Source organism: Ovis aries, chromosome 5 (genome assembly GCF_016772045.2).
Source record: "Ovis aries strain OAR_USU_Benz2616 breed Rambouillet chromosome 5, ARS-UI_Ramb_v3.0, whole genome shotgun sequence".
Lineage (NCBI taxonomy): Eukaryota > Metazoa > Chordata > Mammalia > Artiodactyla > Bovidae > Ovis > Ovis aries.
The window spans coordinates 107,074,560-107,097,586 of NC_056058.1; the positions used below are offsets into that span (position 1 = coordinate 107,074,560).

Below are 23,027 nucleotides of genomic sequence, written 5' to 3' on the forward strand. Positions count from 1 at the left end.
CAACAAAGTTGGTATAGAGGGAAAATATCTCAGCAAAATAAAGGCCATTTATGAAAACCCAAAACTAACATCATACTCACTGGCTAAGAAAAGAAAGCCTTTCCTCTAATATCAGTAACAAGGATGCCCACTCTCTCCATTTCTGTTTATCATAGTGCTAGAAGTCTTAGCCACAGCAATCAGACAAAATAAGCAAAAGGCATCCAGATTGGGAGGAAAGAAGTGAAACTCTCCTTACTTGCAGGTGTTGTTGTTCAGCTGCTAAGCTGTGTCTGACTCACTTGCAGGTAATACGATACTATATATAGAAAAGCCTGAAAGTACACACACACACAATTCAAACTAATAATTGAATTCAGTAAAGTTGCAGGCTGCAAGGTTAACATACACAAATCCGCTGCTTTCTATACACTAATAATGGACTATGTGAAAGAGAAAGCAAAAAAAATAATCCCATTGAAAACTACATCAAAAAGAATGAAATACCCATGAATGAACTTAACCAAAGCGGGGAAAGACCTATACTCTAAAAACTATGAGACACTGGTGAAGGAACTTAATATACATGATATGAATACGTGGAAAGATGGCCTGTGACAATGGATTGGAAGAATATCGTCAAAATTTCCATCCTGCCTACTCAAAGCAATCTACAAATTTAATCCAATACCTATCAAAATATCAGTGATCTTTTTCACAGAATTAGAACAAATAATTCCAAAATTTGTAGAGAACCATGGGAGACCCCAAATGGCCAAAGCAATCTTGAGAAAAAAGAACAAACCTGGAGTCATCATGCTTCCTGACTTCGGATTGTACTAAAGAAAGGTCAGTCACTCAGTCATGGCAGACTCTGCGACCCCACGGACTGTAGCCCACCAGGCTCCTCTGTCCATGGGATTTCCCCGGCAAGAATACTGGAGTGGGTTGCCATTCCCTTCTCCAGGAGATCTTCCTGAACCAGGGATTGAACTGGGGTAAGAAATCAAAGCAATACAATAATGGCAAAAAAACCCCAAAAACCCAGACATACTGATCAATGGCCAGAATAGAGAGCCCAGAAAGAAACCTACACACAGATAGTCAATTAATTGATAACAAAGCAAGCAAAAACATGCAATGGAGAAAAGGCAGTCTCTGAAAGAAGCGGTGTTGGAAAAACTGGACAGATGCATTGAAAGAATGAAATTTGAACATTTTCTTATCCCTTATTCAAAATAAACTCAAAATGACTCTAGACCTAAAATGTAACACTCAGTTCAATTCAGTTCAGTTGCTCAGTCATGTCCGACTCTTTGCGACCCCATGAATCGCAACGTCACGCCTTCCTGTCCATCACCAACTCATGGAGTTTGCTCAAACTCACATCCATTGAGTCGGTGAAGAAATCCAGCCATCTCATCCTCTGTTGTCCCCTTCTCCTCCTGCCCCCAATCCCTCCCAGCATCAGAGTCTTTTCCAATGAGTCAACTCTTCACATGAGGTGGCCAAAGTACTGGAGCATCAGCTTCAGCATCATTCCTTCCAAAGAAATCCCAGGGCTGATCTCCTTCAGAACGGACTGGTTGGATCTCCTTGCCGTCCAAGGGACTCTCAAGAGTCTTCAATACCACAGTTCAAAAGCATCAATTCTTCGACACTCAGCCTTCTTCACAGTCCAACTCTCACATCCATACATGACCACTGGAAAACCATAGCCTTGACTAGACGGACCTTTGTTGGCAAAGTAATGTCTCTGCTTTTGAATATGTTATCTAGGTTGGTCATAACTTTCCTTCCCAGGAGTAAGCTTTTAATTTCATGGCTGCAGTCACCATCTGCAGTGATTTTGGAGCGCCCCAGAAATAGAGTCTGACACTGTTTCCACTGTTTCCCCATCTATTTCTCATGAAGTGATGGGACCAGATGCCATGATCTTCGTTTTCTGAATGTTGAGCTTTAAGCCAACGTTTTCACTGTCCTCTTTCACTTTCATCAAGAGGCTTTTAGTTCCTCTTCACTTTCTGCCATACGGGTGGTGTCATCTGCATATCTGAGGTTATTGATATTTTTGTCAGAAATCTTGATTCCAGCTTATGCCTCATCCAAACCGGTGTTTCCCATGATGTACTCTGCATAGAAGTTAAATAAGCAGGGTGACAATATACAGCCTTGACGTGCTCCTTTTCCTATTTGGAACCAGTCTGTTGTTCCATGTCCGGTTCTAACTGCTGCTTCTCCACCTGCATACAGATTTCTCAAGAGGCAGGTCAGGTGGTCTGGTATCCCCATCTCTGGAAGAATTTTCCACAGTTTATTGTGATCCACACAGTCAAAGGCTTTGGCATAGTCAGTAAAGCAGAAATAGATGTTTTTCTGGAACTCTCTCACTTTTTTGATGATCCAACAGATGTTGGAAATTTGCTTTCTGGTTCCTCTGCCTTATCTAAATCCAGCTTGAACATCTGGAAGTTCTCATTTCATGTACTGTTGAAGCCTGGCTTGGAGAACTTTGAGTATTACTTTGCTAGCGTGTGAGATGAGTGTAATTGTGCGGTAGTTTGAACAATCTTTGGTGTTGCCTTTCTTTGGGATTGGAATTAAAACCGACCTTTTCCAGTTCTGCGGCCACTGCTGAGTTTTCCAAATTTGCTGGCATATTGAGTGCAGCACTTTCACAGCAGCATCTTTTAGGATCTGGAATAGCTTAATTGGAATTCCATCACCTCCACTAGCTTTGTTCATAGTGATGCTTCCTAAGGCCCACTTGACTTCACATTCCAAGATATCTGGCTCTAGGTGAGTGATCACACCATTGTGATTATCTTGGTCATGAAGATCTTTTTTGTACAGTTCTTCTGTGTATTCTTGCCACCTCTTCTTAATATCTTCTGCTTCTGTTTGGTCCATACCATTTCTGTCCTTTATCGAGCCCATCTTCACATGAAATGTTCCCTTCGTATCTCTAATTTTCTTGAAGAGATCTCTAGTCTTTCCTATTCTGTTGTTTTCCTCTATTTCATTGCATTAATCACTGAGGAAGGCTTTCTTATCTCTCCTTTCTATTCTTTGGAACTCTGCATTCAGATGGGTATATCTTTCCTTTTGTCCTTTGCCTTTCACTTCTTTTTTTCTAATGAACTGCCCAGGTCTCTTTTTTTCTCATAAACTCTTTTTTTCCCACTTCTCTTCTTTTCTCATTCTTTTTGTATCTCCTCTTTTCTCATGAACTTTTATCATGAATTCCCCAGGTTGGTAGGTACTCATTATGCTACCAGAGAAGAGTGGAGAAATAGCTCCAGAAAGAATGAAGAAGCTGAGTCAAAATGAAAACAACACCCAGTTGTAGATGTGACTGGTGATGGAAGTAAAGTCAGATGCTGTAAAGGGAACAATATTGCATCAGTTCAGTTCAGTCGCTCAGTCGTGTCCAACTCTTTGCGACCCCATGAATCACAGCATGCCAGGCCTCCCTGTCCATCACCAGCTCCCGGAGTTCACTCAGACTCACGTCCATCGAGTCCGTGATGCCATCCAGTCATCTCATCCTCGGTCGTCCCCTTCTCCTCCTGCCGTCAATCCCTCCCAACATCAGAATCTTTTCCAATGAGTCAACTTTTAGCATGAGGTGGCCAATATTGCATAGGAACCTGGAATGTTAGGTCCACGAATCAAGGTAAATTGGAAGCAGTCAAACAGGAGATGGTGAGAGGGTAACATGCAGGAAGGCTGGGGGTCTCCAACTGGAGGAAATAGCCTGCAAGTGTCAAACATTTTTATCTCAATTAAGCAGCAGGAGAAAACAAACTAATGATATTTTTTCTTCTCTATACAAATTTGAAAGGAGGTTTCTCTTAGAATACTGTGTTGCCATAATGACACCTGGTTTCACCTGAAGTTAACGATTCTCAAACCTTGAGGTTGTCAAACCAATGCATTTTTCTCACGAAAATGTTTGTCTTAAGCTATGCTAATGTGCTATGCATTTACCCCAAACTCTGTCTTCAAGTCGGTTCTGCCTAATGGCTCAGAACCTACTTGACAAACCAGTATGTTATATTCAGATATTGTTCCCCTAATCTAGGTAAATGAAACTATTTGTGTGGTGATCTCGCCTTCTTCAAGATTCAAGGTAATCATTTTATGGCCCAGGATGAACCTTTTGGTGCCAAGATTACCCCAAAATTCATCTTATGGGGGAGGGGCCTGGTGCCTTTCTGAGTTTTATGACGTTCCTTTCTTTCATTAACAGACTGCTGGTGACTATATAACATCCAGCTGAAGACTAGCAGGGGCGTACTTTCTGCCCCTTCTGATGCCTATGTCAGAAGCTTTCTCTATCTCCTTTATACTTTAATGAAACTTTATTACACAAAAGCTCTGAGCGATCAAGCCTCGTCTCTGGCCCTGGATTGAATTCTTCTCCTCCAAAGGCCAAGAATCCCAGCATCTTTTCGTTCAGCAACAACCTTTCAATGGCAAGAGTGAAAGTCGACATTTTAGGAATCAGTGAACTAAAATGGACTGGAATGGGTGAATTTAACTCAGATGACCATTATATCTACTACTGTGGGTAAGAATCCCATAGAAGAAATAGATAGCCATCATAGTCAACAAAAGAGTCTGAAATGCAGTACTTTGATGCAGTCTCAAAAATGACAGAATGATCTCTGTTTCCAAGGCAAGCCATTCAATATCACAGTAATCCAAGTCTATGCCCCAACTAGTAATGCTGAAGAAGCTGAAGTTGAACAGTTCTATGATGACCTACAAGATCTTCTGGAATTAACACCAAAAAAGACATCCTTTTCATTATAGGGGACTGGAATGCAAAAGTAGGAAATCAAGAGATACCTAGAGTAACAGGCAAGTTTAGCCTTGAGTACAGAATGAAGCAGGGCAAAGACTAACAGAGTTTTGCCACTGGTCATAGCAAACACCCTCTTCCAACAACACAAGAGAAGACTCTACACATGGACATCACCACATGGTCACCAAAATCAGATTGATTATATTCTTTGCAGCCGAAGATAGAGAAGCTCTATACAGTCAGCAAAAACAAGACTGGGAGCTGACTGTGGCTCAGGTCATGAACTCCTTATTGCCAAATTTAGACTTAAATTGAGGAAAGTAGGGAAGACCACTAGACCACTCAGGTATGACCTAAATCAAATCCCTTATGATATACAGTGGAAGTGACAAGTAGATTCAAGTGATTCGATCTGATAGACAGAGTGCCTGATGAACTATGGAGGGAGGTTTGTAATGTTGTACTACAGGTGCCTATCAAAACCATCCCCAAGAAAATCAATACTGTAACAACTTATACATCATATGAGGCTTTTGTGAGGATTAAATAATGAACGCATGTAAAGGGTTTAGCACATGGCACACAGTAAATGCCCAACAAACCTTAGTTGTTACTACTAGTGCCTTTTAAGAAATAATTATGAAAGGAGACTTCCCCGGGAGTCCAATGATCAAGAATCTGTCTTGCAATGCAGGGGAAGCAGGTTCCATCCCTGGTAGGGGAACGAAGATTCCACGCACTGTGGAAAAACCAAGCCTCCATGCCACAACTACTGAGCCCACAAGTTCTGGAGCCCATGTAAAACAACCAGAGAGTCTCTACACTGCAACAACTGAAGCTGCGTGCCACAACTAGAGAGTCCGTGTGCTGCGATGAAGCAGCCCCTAGCGCAATTAGACCCCACACGCCAGATCCAGTGCAGCCAAACAAAATAATCAAATGCTAAAAAATGAGTATTAAAAAAATAACATTTTCAATGAACTTTACATGCTAGTCAAGTAATGCTCAAAATTCTCCAAGCCAGGCTTCAGCAATACATGAACCATGAACTCCCTGATGTTCAACCTGGTTTTAGAAAAGGCAGAGGAACCAGAGATCAAATTGCCAACTTCTGCTGGATCATGGAAAAAGCAAGAGAGTTCCAGAAAAACATCTTTTTTTGCTTTATTGACCATGCCCAAGCCTTTGACTGCGTGGATCACAATAAACTGTGGAAAATTCTGAAAGAGATGGGAATACCAGATCACCTGACCTGCCTCTTGAGAAATCTGTATGCAGGTCAGGAAGCAACAGTTAGAACTGGACATGGAACAACAGACTGGTTTCAAATAGGAAAAGGAGTATGTCAAGGCTGTATATTGTCACCCTGCTTATTTAACTTCTATGCAGAGTACATCATGAGAAACACTGGCCTGGAAGAAACACAAGTTGGAATCAAGATTGCCAGGAGAAATATCAATAACCTCAGATATGCAGATGACACCACCCTTATGGCAGAAAGTGAAGAGGAGCTAAAAAGCCTCTTGATGAAAGTGAAAGAGGCAAGTGAAAAAGTTGGCTTAAAGCTCAACATTCAGAAAACGAAGATATGGCATCCGGTCTCATCACTTCATGGGAAACAGATGGGGAAACAGTGGAAACAGGGTCAGACTTTATTTTGGGGGGCTCCAAAATCACTGCAGACGGTGACTGCAGCCATGAAATTAAAAGACGCTTACTCCTTGGAAGAAAAGTTATAATCAACCTAGATAGCATATTCAAAAGCAGAGAGATTACTTTGCCGACTAAGGTCTGTCTAGTCAAGGCTATGGTCTTTCCAGTGGTCATGTATGGATGTGAGAGTTGGACTGTGAAGAAGGCTGAGCGCCAAAGAATTGATGTGTTTGAACTGTGGTGTTGGAGAAGACTGTTGAGAATCCCTTGGACTGCAAGGAGATCCAACCAGTCCATTCTGAAGGAGATCAACCCTGGGATTTCTTAGGAAGGAATGATGCTAAAGCTGAAACTCCAGTACTTTGGCCATCTCATGCGAAGAGTTGACTCTTTGGAAAAGACTCTGATGCTGGGAGGGATTGAGGGCAGGAGGAGAAGGGGACGACCGAGGATGAGATGGCTGGATGGCATCACGGACTCGATGGACGTGAGTCTGAGTGAACTCCGGGAGTTGGTGATGGACAGGGAGGCCTGGCATGCTGTGATTCATGGGGTCGCAGAGAGTCGGGCACGACTGAGCAACTGAACTGAACTGAAAGTCTCATTTATTTAGTGGTCAATTAGAAAACTACTAATTAAAACTGCTACATTAAAACAACAACAACAACAACTCTGAAACATAAAGACTGAACATGAACATTCGCTTAGTTCCACAGTGCCAAGATCAACAATCAGAGCTGGGCACAGCAGAATGCATCTTCTGCTCTCGTGTATGTGTCTGTGATCCGTTGTCAGGTCAGGCTGTTGTTCAGTCGCTCAGCGGTGTCCGACTCTTTGCAACCCCATGGACCGCAGCACGTCAGGTTTCCCCTCGTTCACCGTCTCCCAGGGTTTGCTCAGACTCATGTCCATGGAGTCGATGACACCATTCAACCATCTCGTCCTTGTCATCCCCTTCTCTTCCTGCCTTCAATCTTTCCCAGCATCAGGGTCTTTTCCAGTGAGTTGGCTCTTCACATCAGGTGGCCCAAAGAATTGGAGCTTCAGCTTCAGCATCAGTCCTTCCAATGAACATTCAGGACTGATTTCCTTTAGGATTCAGTTGTCTGATCTCCGTGCAGTCCAAGGGACTCTCAAGAATCTTCTCCAAAACCATAGTTTGAAAGCATCTGTACCTTGGTGCTCACTCTTCTTTATGGTCCAACTTTCACATCCATACGTGACTACCGGAAAATTCAGCTGGCCAGGGACCAGCTAGTTTTGAGATGGGGACGTTGAAAAGCTAGGATGGCTTGTCTCTTTGCCACGTTATCTCTCATCTACCTGGTTAACTCTGACTTATTTACATATCAGTTACAGGATCCCAGAAAACAAGAAAGGGCAAGCACCAACACATAAGCATTTTTCAAATCTCTACTCATATGACATTCAGTTCAGTTCAGTCACTCAGTCGTGTCCGACTTTGCGACCACATGAATCGCAGCATGCCAGGCCTCCCTGTCCATCACCAACTCCCGGAGTTCACTCAGACTCACGTCCATCGAGTCCGTGATGCCATCCAGCCATCTCATCCTCGGTCATCCTCTTCTCCTCCTGCCCCCAATCCCTCCCAGCATCAGAGTCTTTTCCAATGAGTCAACTCTTCGCATGAGGTGGCCAAAGTACTGGAGCTTCAGCTTTAGCATCATTCCTTCCAAAGAAATCCCAGGGCTGATCTCCTTCAGAATGGACTGGTTGGATCTCCTTGCAGTCCAAGGGACTCTCAAGAGTTTTCTCCAACACCACAGTTCAAAAGCATCAATTCTTCGGCTCTCAGCCTTCTTCACAGTCCAACTCTCACATCCATACATGACCACTGGAAAAACCATAGCCTTGACTAGACGGACCTTTCTTGGCAAAGTAATGTCTCTGCTTTTGAATATACTATTGAGGTTGGTCATAACTTTTCTTCCAAGGAGTAAGTGTCTTTTAATTGCATGGCTACAGTCATCATCTGCAGTGATTTTGGAGCCCAAAAAAATAAAGTCTGACACTGTTTCCACTGTTTCCCCATCTATTTCCCATGAAGTGATGGGATCGGATGCCATGATCTTTGTTTTCTGAATGCTGAGCTTTAAGCCAACTTCTTCACTCGCCTCTTTCACTTTCATCAAGAGGCTTTTAGTTCCTCTTCACTTTCTGCCATAAGGGTGGTGTCATCTGCATATCTGAGGTTATTGATATTTCTCCTGGTAATCTTGATTCCAACTTGTGTTTCTTCCAGCCCAGCGTTTCTCATGATATACTCTGCATAGAAGTTACATAAGCAGGGTGACAATATACAGCCTTGACGTACTCCTTTTCCTATTTGAAACCAGTCTGTTGTTCCATGTCCAGTTCTAACTGTTGCTTCCTGACCTGCATACAGACTTCTCAAGAGGCAGGTCAGGTGATCTGGTATTCCTATCTCTTTCAGAATTTTCCACAGTTTATTGTGATCCACACAGTCAAAGGCTTTGGCATAGTCAATAAAGCAGAAGTAGATGTTTTTCTGGAACTCCCTTGCTTTTTCCATGATCCAGTGGATGTTGGCAATTTGATCTCTGGTTCCTCTGCCTTTTCTAAAACCAGGTTGAACATCAGGGAGTTCATGGTTCATGTATTGCTGAAGCCTGGCTTGGAGAATTTTGAGCATTACTTTACTAGCATGTGAGATGAGTGCAACTGTGCGGTAGTTTGAGCATTCTTTGGCCTTGCCTTTCTTTGGAATTGGAATGAAAACTAGACTTTTATATAATTTCTCACTTTATATACTCATATATTTCAATATTAAATAAAATAAACTAAATTAAGTGATATTCAACCAACTAGATATTTTCTAATTTATCATTTATATAATTACTTATATTGTTTAATAATTCAAATATGTCTAGCTCTCTCTATTTAACCTATATGTGAAACAGGTCTATAGTAAATTATACCTTTTGTTAGACTACCTAATACAAATTAAGCTTGTTTTATATTAAATATGTATTACACATAAATTGATATACCTGCTTTTACAAATTTTTAATTTAGATTTTTCTATAAGGAAAACTTGCCTTCCTCACACACTGACTATTTAAAATGAACGAAAGCATCCCTGGAAGTCTCACTAAGCATCGAAAACTAATTAGCACATCTAGTGGTTAAGCCTTTGTTTACTCCTTTATTCTCAGAACTGACTGCTGGGTAATAAGGTCTTCACTTGGATCTAGCATCTAAAGAATATTTGCCATGTCTGATTCACTGACTTATGAATTTCAAATGTAATTATCTATAGAAATTTAGTAAAATTTTGAAGAAAGAAGCTATCTTACATTGAGTGATTGGCCTTGAAAACAGGCATATAAATAGAATTCTAATTATAGAAATGACAAATTTGAGTTAGCTTATTTATGTAGTTACAATATTATCCACTTGAGATATGAAATGGCATATGAAAATAGGTACAAAACCAGATAATAATATAAATAATTGAAAGAATCATGGAAGCAGGAAAAAAAGAAAATAATAAGACCAAATAAGATGAATTAATCATCTTCTATTTCTCTTAGAAAATGGCTAAAACTTTGACTATTTTTTTAAGCTTCAGCAGGTAGCTTATACAAAATAAAATCAATAATAAGGTTCAGAGAGCACATGGAGGATTCATTTCCTATAATGCAGTAAAGAGAATACTGGGTGATATAGCGGTCATCACTATAATAGGTACAATAATTTTCTTTGTTTTTCTTCTCTTTTTTCAGTGTTCCTCACTCCAAAACCAAGAAAAAGCTGAAGCAAACTGCATAAAAGCAAATCCATGAAATCCAAAACAATGTAGTTTAAAAGGGAAACAATTTGATTGTCTTTTTCCTCAAACAAACAAAAAAAAATTAGAAATCTAGAGACAAGAATGGACTACATGTTTTCATATTGTCCTCCATAAAGATCATTACTCCAAATCAGATATATAATTCAAAAACAAAGAGTTTAAGGTTTTGTTTTCCACGGAGGATCTGAAGTGTAGATATTCTGTATTGCCATAATGGCCTACCCATACACTTGGACAATCAATTAAGCAGAGTGAATCATTATTTGCTCTTCTTGTTAACATCAACACACCCTTAACTATTAGAAAACAAGATATTAACAGTGTTAGGATAATTGCATCTGTGAAAGCTAGAAAGAACCAGAACTTTCAGGGACAGAAAAACAGTATACTTTAGGATAACAAATTAACCTGTTTCAAAATAAGACATGAAAAGGGGGAAAAATTTGATGGAGTTTTGAAATATCATAGGTATCACATGGATTAAAAAAAATCACTGGAAAATCATATTCATATTTTATGAAGAATGGATAGCTAGTTTCAAAATGATTTTACATATATATTCAAACAGAATGGAAAAACCAAGAATTTGTAAAACATATTTTTAACTTTAAAGAAAAAGACATTAGATGTAGTGAGTCCAAATTTGTGACTTATATTGTCTGATGCTGGAAAGGTAAACTTATAAATTAAGATAACTAAATAATTTATTATCCAGATTGAGACACTTTTAAGAACAGATTAATCCACTACTAATAAGAAAGCTGGAAAATTAGGCATAACCCAGGCTAACCTCGACAAATTAAAATGTACAGGCAGCCTAGTCAGAGATGCGTCTTGAAGTCACAAGCCCAAAGCAGAACAATTACTCTTCTCTTCCCCAAATTAACTCCTTTCTTGAAGCTGCTTAATCAGAAGACTGCCAACTCTCTTCTTTAACTAAAATTAGGTCAGTATTAAATTTTTAAAATTGTGTTCTCAATTGTGAATCACTGATACACACTGATGTGGATATTCAGAGACAGAGGACAAATGCTTCCTGATGGTAAAATTTCCTACCGATTACCCAGCGCATTCCTTACCTGAGCGATATTTACTGCGTTACAGATTTGCCCATCTTTCTCACGATCTTTTGTTTTCTGTAACATTTGCCATATTTTGTTCCTAAGTCCATCCTGCTCTTTATCTCCCCGAAGTTCCCATGACATTTTCTCCAGGTTGTACAGTAGGCCATAGCGTCCAGCCCATCTCACTTGATCACCTGTTTAAAAAGAAACATTTTGGGGGGAAGATATTTTATTCATCTTACTAAGGTATGTTATTGTGAAAAAGGAGGACACTTGACTTTACTAATATTTTAAAGTTTTAAATTCTGAGCTTTGGAATTTTTTTTTTTTACCCATGATTACTTTTACTCCTTTAATTTTAGAACATCTCACAGATGATTTAAAAACTTCTAACCATATGAAAAGTTACTTACACCTAACTAATATTATACCTCATAAATTAAAAAGTTAAAAGATAAACTCTTAACTATGTACTATAAACACACTTTTGGAATTCAAATAAAGAGGAATTTGTTTAAGGTAATATAAACACAGACCACCATGGTGAATTTTTATAATAAATCAGTGAAATAGGAGAAAAATCCTGCCTGTTATAAAAATGATCAAACTCCATGAAATATGGCATCTGAATCAAGAAAAAAGCTTTAAAAATAATATGAAAAGCACACAAGAACTACTGATGTAATTATAAGCTGGGAGATTTTTTAAATAATAGATACATAAATCAAATGAAATAGGGGAAGGGAGTAATTAATTCAGAAGAGGTTTTTTAAAAGTCTAATACACTTCTCCTTCTAAAAATTATATACCAATTAGCAATTTAAATAAGTTACCAAGTTCTACTTTTAAAATATGCATTTTCTCTTACAGAAAAGAGGACGAAGTTTCTCTTTATCTTAATTATATCTTACCTAGATGATATATTGCTATGCAATACTATTCAAGAAAAGAGAACTCTAATTTAGATAGTGATGGGATAAATAAATTTAGAGAATAATGCATGTCTCAAATGGTATATGAGCTTAAGTTAGCCAAAGAGCACCATGAGGGTATTCACTATACGTGAAGCAAGAAAGAGAAGTAGGAGGAAGAAAAGGTTCAGAAAGAGAGATGGAAGGTATTCTGGTGAGAGCTAGTCTGACTCTGAAATCATCAATCTAAAGAGAAAAACACACTGAAAAGTCGTAATCTTCAACTTTTCCTAATTCAATCTGGATTTCATAACCAGGTTAATAAAAATTATTACTGTTATTATAAATAGAATACCTGGGAGTATGTGTCCATATTCTAGTTACTCATTACAATCCTGCTATGAGGATTATATCATACTTAGAATAATAGAAGGGAATATAACATATGAGCCTCAATTTGGATAAAAATTCCTGTAGCATCATACACAGGGTGTATATTGTCACCATGCAACTTAACTTATATGCAGAGTATGAAATACTGGGCTTGATGAATCACAAGCTGGAATCAAGACTGATGGGAGAAATATAAATAACCTCAGATATGTAGATGATACCGCTCTAATGGCAGAAAGTTAAGGAGCTTCTTGATGAAAGTGAGAGAGGAGAGTGAAAAAGTTGGCTTAAAGCTCAACGTTCAGAAAACTAAGATCATGGCATCCAGTCCCATCACCTCATGGCAAATAGATGGGAAAACAATGGAAACAATGAAAGATGCTTGCTCCTTGGAAGAAAAGTTATGACCAACCTAAATAGCATATTAAAAAGTAGAGACATTACTTTGCCAACAAAGGTCCATCTAGTCAAGGCTATGGTTTTTCCAGTGGTCATGTATGGATGTGAGAGTTGGACTATAAAGAAAGCTGAGTGCTGAAGAATTGATGCTTTTGAACTGTGGTGTGGGAGAAGACTCTTGAGAGTCCCTTGGACTGCAAGGAGATCCAACCAGTCCATCCTAAAGGAGATCAGTCCTGGGTTTTCTTTGGAAGGACTGATGCTGAAGCTGAAACTCCAATACTTTGGCCATGTCATGCGAAGAGTTGACTCATTGAAAAAGACTCATGCTGGGAGGGATTGGGGGCAGGAGGAAAAGGGGACGACAGAGGATGAGATGGTTGGATGGCATCACCAACTCAATGGACATGAGTTTTAGCAAGCTCTAGGGGTTGGTGATGGACAGGGAGGCCTGGCGTGCTGCAGTCCATGGGGTCACAAAGAGTCGGACATGACTGGATGACTGAACCGAAACATAAGATCTCATTGAGCAGATACAGCATTAGTCTTTTGCTCAAATGTCTACCATTTAATCTGACCTCATTTATCTTTTGTTTTTTTTTTTACCTTACCCATTTCTCATATGAACTCTCTATGGTAGCTCCATTTAAGATCCTCTCTATCCCCCTCTCTTCTCACAGCTCCCTCTCCACTTGGGGTCAGTTGACCTGTTACTGGGGACCTAACTGGGCTTGGCTCCTGCGGGTCCCTGAATGGGAGGGAGCATCTCCAGGATCGTGTGGAACAGAGCTGGAGCTGGTCATGGGACCATGGCTGGGTCCACAGCTCTCAGGCCTGTTATCGAGTACAGAAGGATTTAGCTCCTCTAGGTCTGTGTGCATGCTCCTGCCAGGTCCCTGGGTGGTTTCCTGGGTGCACAGAACTGCTTCTGAACCATGGTAGAATGAGGCTAGAACCAGGTCTCAGAGATGCTTCAGGATTCACGGTCAGCCCTCAGTCAGTGGGCCCGGGACTCAGGGCACAGCAAGCATGGGTCCTCTCAAGTCCTCTGGTGGGTGGGGCTAGCGGCAGGACTGCAGACAAGCAGGGGAGGAGCTGAGTTCACAGGAAGACAGCGGAGCTTCTAGGTCCACAGTTAGACCACTGTTGACAGGCTGGCCACCTAAGTCCAGCCTGCCTTCTTGAAGAGGCTCTCCTGAGTCTTGGGTTGCATTTGTGTTTTACAACCTATTGCTTGGGTTCCAAGGTCCTCCCAAAGGTGCTTTTGGTCATGGATGTTTGCCAAGTTATTTTTTTCTGTGAGAGGATGAAGGCCAAGGAACTTCTGTTCTACCATCTTACAGACATGACTTCCCATATATAATGTCAACTATTGCAGTACACTGATTTTAATTGGCAAAAATCTTATAAGGGGAAAACCGTATTTTCAGAAGAATTTGCTGCTTAACTTAGCCTCTTGATTGCAACTTCCACTCTCTTCTCAAATATCAATTTTAGATCTGTCTAAAAGACAGAGCCTTCCTCCTCTCATCTCTAAACTCGTTTCTTTTCTATGTTCTCTTAGCTTCTACTGCAGCTTCCTTCCTGTGAATGGAATAAAAGGCAAGATTGTAAAGGAAAGGACTTTTCTGGATTGGAGAGGCCATGCTTCATGGATTAAGACTATTCTAGTCTTCATCCGGCTCTCATCAGCAGTGTGATGCTGTGGCTGTTCAGTCGCTGAGTCATTTCTGACTCTTTGTGACCCCATGGACTGCAGCATGCCAGGCCTCCCTGTCCTTCACTGTCTCCCAGTGTGTGCAAACTCATGTCCACTGAGTTGATGGTGCCATCCAACCATGCAATCTTTTTCACTCTCCTCTTTCACTTTCATCAGGAGGCTCCTTAGTTCCTCCTTCACTTTCCTCTTCACTTTATTGATATTTCTCCTGGCAATCTTGAGTCCAGCTTGGGCTTCATCCAGCCTAGCATTTTGCATGATGTACTCTGCATATAAGTTAAATGAGCAGGGTGACAATATTCAGCCTTGATGTACTCTTTTCCTGATTTGGAAACAGTCTGTTGTTGCATCTCCAGTTCTAACTGTTGCTTCTTGACCTGCATACAGATTTCTCAGGAGGCAGGTAAGGTAGTATGGTATTCCCATCTCTTGAAGAATTTTCCATAGTTTGTTGTGATCCACACAGTCAAATGCTTTGGCATAGTCAATAAAGCAGACGCAGATGTTTTTCTGGAACTCTCTTGCTCTTTCGATGGATGTTGGCAATTTGATCTCTGGTTCCTCTGCCTTTTCTAAATCCAGCTTGAACATCTGGAAGTTCATGGTTCATGTACTGTTGAAGCCTAGCATGGTGAGTTTTGAGCATTACTTTGTTAGCATGTGAGATGGGTATAATTGTGTGGTAGTTTGAACATTCATTGCCTTTCTTTGGGATTGGAATGAAAACTGACCTTTTCCAGTCCTATGGCCATTGATGAGTTTTCCAAGTTTTCTGGCATATTGAGTGCAGCACTTTCACAGCATCATCTTTCAGGATTTGAAATAGCTCAGCTGGATTCCATCACCTCCACTAGCTTTGTTCATAGCGATGCTTCCTAAGGCCCACTTGACTTTGCATTCCAGGATGTCTGGCTCTAGGTGAGTGATCACACCATCATGATTATCTGGGTCGTGAAGATCTTTTTTGTACAGTTCTGTGTATTCTTGCCACCTCTTCTTAATATCTTCTGCTTCTGTTAGGTCCATACCGTTTCTGTCCTTAATTTATTATACCAAAGAAATTCTCACACTGTCAAGAAATGTCATGTCTATCCAAGCAGCAAACTGGGAGGCCAACATGGGAGTTTAACGAGGGCATCCAGGGCTTTGCTGGCCTGAGCAGCAGGAGACTGCAGAGGAACGGGCGAAGACTCCGTGAGGCAGGCCTCATAAGAGTCCTCTGCTACGGAGTAGGGCATGCACGTGTCCACACTCAGGAGACAAACGACAGTGAAACCAGTTGCAGAAGTTAGATTATAGAGAAAAGCCAGCTTGGAGAGAAAGGAGATAAATTAATGCGGCATGATGATGGGTGAGGGGAATCTGATATTCAGTGTTCTGTAGCTTGTTGTAAAAACAGAGCTATAATTCAAGTAAAAGAACAGAATTGAAATTATGGATTTGTGAGTCATTAGCATAAAAATAAGGCCGGAACTCAATGTAAGTAGAGAAACAATTATGAGCTTTTAATGAATAATTCTGGAAGTGTAAACCTCAGAAATAAAAAAGCAGGTTTTTAGCAAGATGATAAAGTATGCTGTAGATTTTAACCCATTTATAAATTCACTTCTAAACTCCTAGAGTCTTCACATTTAGCACCGTGATTGACAGAAACACACGCAGATTACCTTCCTTCATACATTTCAAATTATTGTTTTTCGAGAAACAATGTTTTAGAACCTTAAAATCTCTGACCTGAATATGGTGTGTTTCTGCAGCGACAAACCATAAAATACATTCTGATAACTGTGTTCTCAAAACTCAGTTTTCAAATGCCAATGATGACTTTAAAAGGGTGTGGAGAAAAGGGAACCCTCCTACACTGTTGGTGGGAATGCAAACTAGTACAGCCACTATGGAGAACGGTGTGGAGATTCCTTAAAAATTGCAAATAGAACTACCTTATGACCCAGCAATCCCACTGCTGGGCATACACACCGAGGAAACCAGAATTGAAAGAGACACATGTACCCCAATGTTCATTGCAGCACTGTTTATAATAGCCAGGACATGGAAACAACCTAGATGTCCATCAGCAGATGAATGGATAAGAAAGCTGTGGTACATATACACAATGGAGTATTACTCAGCTGTTAAAAAGAACTCATTTGAATCAGTTCTGATGAGATGGATGAAACTGGAGCCGATTATACAGAGTGAAGTAAGCCAGAAAGAAAAACACCAATACAGTATACTAACACATATATATGGAATTTAGGAAGATGGCAATGACGACCCTGTATGCAAGACAGGGAAAGAGACACAGATGTGTATAACGGACTTTTGGACTCAGAGGGAGAGGGAGAGGGTGGGATGATTTGGGAGAATGACATTCTAACATGTATACTATCATGTGAATTGAATCGCCAGTCTATGTCTGACGCAGGATGCAGCATGCTTGGGGCTGGTGCATGGGGATGACCCAGAAAGATGTTATGGGGAGGGAGGTGGGAGGGGGGTTCATGTTTGGGAATGCATGTAAGAATTAAAGATTTTAAAATTTAAAAAATAAAAAACTAAAATTAAAAAAAATAAAAAAATAAAAAAATAAAAGTAAGCTGTTCACCTGTTGATTTAAACGACAGTGAAGTGTTGCTTGTCGATATTTGTGGGGAGAATCTGTGACGTCCAACTGACTGGCAGTTAATGAAGGAAAAAGTTCTTATCAAGACAGGATTGCCACAGCTGTCATGAAGGGCAGAATGCGCTCTACACGGACGTTTAGACACTGGCTGAGAAGCATGCCTGCTCTGAAACTTCTCATCCAAGGACAAGACCGCAACACAGGGCACTTTTCTGTTCTGCTTTGAGTGACCCTGTGGCAGCTATCAAAGATGTTGCCTTAAATGTACTGAGAGAAAATGTGTCTCTGTCTGCAGCTAAGCAGACAGTATGCTAGGAAATCAAACTGAAGCAAAACAAAATTCTTAATAAACCTTGAAAAACTGAGAAATTATACCATTGGAAAACCAATATTTTATGAACCTTTCTTTGTAGCAATGCTTTATTTCAGTGTTTGAAATCTTTGGAAGCCTTTAACTGCAGTCTAGATATTTATATCTCACACATTCAATGAATATGAAATATGAATATTCCTACTCATATGAATGATTATAAAAGAATACAGCCTTTGAAATTTTGACAAATATAACTTGGCACCACAGAATCAAACGTATCACTGTAGGGAAAACTGAATGCAAGATCTAGTTTAAAACATTATCTTCATAAAATGCCGTTTAGCGTGGAAGGAGCTAGATCAATGCCAAGACACAATGGAAGAACCAGAGAGTAAGCCAGCCATTTGTTTAATCTGTACTTACGAGTCAACGCTATGTGTTAATTCTGTACCAAAGATAAAGACAATGCTACCGCTCTAGGGACACTCAATTCTACTGGAGAAAGACAGATACTAACAAAATAAACAGAACAATATTATTGTAAAAATAATAGATGCTAATGAGACCAACAATGACCAGGAGAAGAGAACTACTCCTGTCAGAGTGAGAGAAAGACCTCCATGAGGACACAATATTCAAGCTAAAATGTGATGGAATAAAGAAAGAAGAGCTATCCATCCAAGCAGCTGGCGGAAAGTGTTCCCAGCGGAAGCGACAGAAAGTGTGAAACCTGCAGACTTGGGACAGCTTGAAGTTCAGAGAAGCAGAAGAAAGGCCAGAATGCAGGGGCACGAGGTGCCTGAGGTTGCATCGCACAAGACAGGCCAGGCAGGCACACCCTTTGCAGAGGCACACTCTCAGTGATCACGGACAATTTGTAAGCCACGGAAAGGAGCCTGCATTTAATTCTCAGTGTAATAAAAAGCTAATGAAGAATTTAAGGGCAAAAAGGGAACTGACCCACTTCATGGTTTAAAAAACCTTTTTGGCTTCTTGGTGAAAAGGAGTACAAGGAAGGCAGGAAGATTTTCACCTTTTTGCAGCTCATCTGTGGGCTCCCCTCACGGCTCAGTAGTAAAGAATCTGCCTGCAGTGCAAGAGGCACGGGTTCAGTCCCTGGGTAGGGATGATCCTCTGGAGAAGGAAATAGCAACCCACTCCAGTACTGTTGCCTGGCAAATCCCACGGAGAGACGAGCCTGGCACACTATAGTCCATGGGGTCACAAGTGAGTCGGACATGACTCAGAGACTAAACAACAACAAAACCAATCCATAAGCGAAGTGGCAGCTGCACAGACTCGAGGTTCGTAAAGCTGGACAATGATCTCTCCCCTTGGCTTCTGGGAGGTCACTTCTGATACCTTGGAATGTCCTGTCAGATAAGAATGTTTTTGTTAACCTGGGAGCTTTAGGCTATTGTTATCAACTTGGCCTTTGGAAGGGTCAGAGCCTGGGGACGGTCACGTGTATGTAACTAAATTTCAATAAAAACTGTGGATACCAAAGCTTGGTGACCTTCCATGGGTGACAATACTCTATGCAAATTGTCATACACTGTTTCTAGGAGAAGGAAGTGCTATCCATATAACTCCCCTGGGAAAGGACAATGGCTAGCTCTGTGCTTGGAACCCTTCTGAGCTCTGCCCTGCGCATCACTTCCCTAGCTGATTTTAATCCTTTTGCTATTTTAAACCATAACGTGAGTAAACTGGATGTGCTGAGTTCTGTGAATTCTCCCACAAATCATGAAACCTGAGGGTTTTCTTGGGGACTTCCAAACTCGCAGGTAGTTTCAGAAGTGAGGGTAGTCTTGGCAACTCCTGAACTTCAAAGGAGTTAAAAATAGAGATAGAGATGAGGAGAAAATTTGAGATATATTTTGGATGTGTGGTAGAATGAATAGAAATTCTAGGCTAACTCTTTCTTTTCAGGGTGGTATACTATAATGATAATGGTGTGCCTAAACACACACACATTAAATATGCTGTATGTGTGATCATAGGTGAGGGCAGAGACAAGACGTTGGAGCAGAAGGAGGTGAACTCATCTCCTGTTACAAAAACACCAGAATGACAACTAAAAGCTGAACATCCATCAGCAGCAACAACAAAAGCTGGAATAGCTGGAACCTACCAGAAACGGTGCCCTATATCCAAAGACAAAGAGACCACCCCATACATACCAGGTGGACAACCCACAAGCTGGAAACTATTTATACCAGAAAAGTTCTCCCACAGAAGTGGGAGTTCTGAGCCCCTGCGGGTCTGGCATGGGAGGAGAAGGAGCTCCCAGAAAATCTGGCTCTGAAGGCCAGCAGGGTTTAGTCACAGGAATTCCACAGGATTGGAGGAAACAGAAGCTCCACACCTGGAGACACACGAAGGTCTCACAAGCATCTAGATGCAGGGGAAGCAGTGACCTCCTGGTAATCTGGGACAGGCCTAGCAGCCAGCAATGGGGGGTTCCTGAGGAGGCAGGCGCATCTGTGGCTCACTGTGAGGATGAGAACACTGGCCGCAGTAGTCCTGGGGGACACACATGGTACTGAGTCCTCCTAGAGGCCACATTTTCTCATCAAGACCTGCCCCACCCAATAGCTGTAGGCGCCAGTGCTGGGATCCTTCTGGCCAGACAGCTGACAAGACAGGAGCACAGCCCTACTCATCAGCAGACAGGCCGGGTAAAGTCTTGCCAAGCACACAGCTGCCCGGTAAACACAACATTTGACACGGGCCTGCCCATCAGAGGGACAAGGACCAACTCCACTCATCAGTGGGCAGGAACCAGTCCCTCTTAGTGGGCACAAGCCTCTTAGACAGCTTCATCCACCAAGGAGTAGACAGCAAAAGCAAGAAAAACCACAGTCCTACAGCCTGCAGAATGGAAATCACAATCAAAGAAAATCAGACAAAAAGAGACAGCAAAAAATATGTCCCAGATGAAGGAATGAGATATAATGTCAGTGGAACAACTAAGTGAGACAGACAATCTACCTGAAAAAGAATTCAGAGTGATGATAGTGAAGACGATCCAGGATCTCGGGGGAAAAACAGCGGCAAGGATCAAAAACGTTCAAGAAACGTATAACAAAGATGTAGGGAACTAAAGGGCAAACAAACAGAGATGAACAATGCAGTGACTGAAACGAAAAATACCCTGGAAGGGATCAACAGCAGAGTAATTGAGACAGAAAAGCGGATGTGCGAGCTGAAGACAGCATGGTGGAAACCGCTGCTGCAGAACAGAAGGAAAAAAGGTAAGAGACACAAGCATAGCCAAGGGGACCACGGGGACATTAAATGAACCAACATCTGCATAATAAGGGTCCCAGAAAGAGAAAAAAGAGAAAAACGACCTGAGAAAACATTTTAAGAGATACTACTCAAAAACTGTCCTACTATGGGAAAGGAAATGGTCACCAAACTCTAGGAAACACAGAGTCCCAGGCAGGATGAATCGAAAGGAGGCACATACCAAGGCACAGACAAAGGAAAAAGCAACACGAGAAAGGCAACAAATTACATCCCAGAGAATTCCAGTTTTTCCAGTGGCCATGTATGGATATGAGCGTTAGACTATAAAGAAAGAGTGCCAAAAACTGATGCTTTTGAACTGTGGTGTTGGAGAAGACTCTTGAGAGTCCCTTGGACTGCAAGGAGATCCAACCAGTCCATCCTAAAGGAGATCAGTCCTGAATATTCATTGGAAGTTGAAACTCCAATACTTTGGCCACCTGATGCAAAGAGCTGACTCATTTGAAAAGACCCTGATGCTGGGAAAAATTGAAGGTGGGAGAAGGGGACGACAAAGGATGAGATGGTTGGATGGCATCACCAACTCGATGGACAAGGGTTTGGTTGGACTCTGGGAGTTGGTGATGGACAGAGAGGCCTGGCGTGCTGCGGTTCATGGGGTCACGGAGAGTCGGACATGACTGGGTGATTGAACTGAACTGACTGAATTCCAATAATTCTCTGAACTGAATGAATTCCAAGATTTCTCAATAGAAACTTTTCAGGTTAGAAGGGAGTGGCATGATATATTTAAATTGATGAAAGAAAAAAACCTACAACCAAGACAACTTTACTTAGCAAGGCTCTCATTCAGATTCAATGGGGAAATCATAAGCTTTATGAACAAGCAAAAGCTGAGAAAATTCAGCACCACCAGATTAACTTTACAACAAATAGCACCAAACGAATGCCACCAACTCTGCAACAAAGGAATCTCTCTAGGTGGAAGGAAAAGGCCTCAACCTGAAGCAAACAAACTGTGAATGGAAAAGTTCCCTGGCAGAGGCAAACACAGAGCAAAGGTAGGAAATCATCTACACACAAATACGTCATCAAAACGAGGAACGGGAGAAGACAGTATAGAGGCAGCATATTGGAAGCACAATGAAGACTAAGACATCAGCAGCTTCAAGCAGTTGTGTTTATATGCAGACTGCTATATCGAAACCCCAAGGGAACCCAAACCGAAAACCTACAATAGACAGTACGCAAACAGAAAAGAGAAAGGAATACGAGCACCAAAGCTAAGTCATCAAGTAGAAAGAGAACAAAAGACGAAGGGAAGCAAAAAGGCTTGAAAAACAAATCCAGAACAACTAGCAAAAAGGCAATGAGAATATACATGGTGATAATTACCTTAAATGTGAGTGGATTAAATTCTCCAACCTAAAGACACAGACGTGCTGAGTGGAGACGAAAACAGGACCCATATATGTGATGACTATAAGAGACCCCCTTCACATCTAGGGACACACATCGAAAGTGAGGGGATAAAAACAGGCATGCTTTGCGAATGTGAATCAAAAGAAAGCTGGTGTAGCATACTCATAACAGACAAAACAGGCTTCCAAATAAAGACTGTTACAAGAACCAAACAGGACACTGTGTGCTGACTGAGGGATCAACCCAGGAAGAAGATGCAACAATTGTAAATATATACGCACGCACCACAGGGGCAGCTCAATGCACAAGGTGAATGCTAACAGCCACAGAAGGAGAAATATACAGCCACAGAATAGCAGTGGGGGCTTTAACGTGCCACTTTCAACAATGGACAGATCATCCAGACGGAAAATCAGTAAGTAAGCACAGGCTCTAAAGGACACCTCGGACCAGACGGACACAATTGATGTGCATAGAGAATTTCAGGCAAAAGAAGAAGGAAGACACATTCTTCAAGCACACATGAAACATTCTCCAGGACTGATCACACGCTCGGCCACAGAGCAAGCCTCAGTGAATTTAAGAAGATCGAAATCTTTCAACCACAACACTGTAAGATTTAAATCACCGACAACGACTTCCTTGGTGGC

The 23,027-nt window shown here is 41.2% G+C and overlaps 1 protein-coding gene across 2 annotated transcripts in view; it reads right to left on the reverse strand.

Annotated features, from left to right (window-relative positions):
- Positions 1-23,027, reverse strand: part of TMEM232 (transmembrane protein 232) — a 274,691-nt gene that overhangs the window by 133,736 nt on the left and 117,928 nt on the right. For both annotated transcript variants that reach the window (XM_060416083.1, XM_012179047.5), the window contains exon 12: positions 11,357-11,535. In XM_060416083.1, coding sequence (XP_060272066.1) covers positions 11,357-11,535 — 179 coding nt within the window. The remainder of the gene's footprint in view (positions 1-11,356; positions 11,536-23,027) is intronic.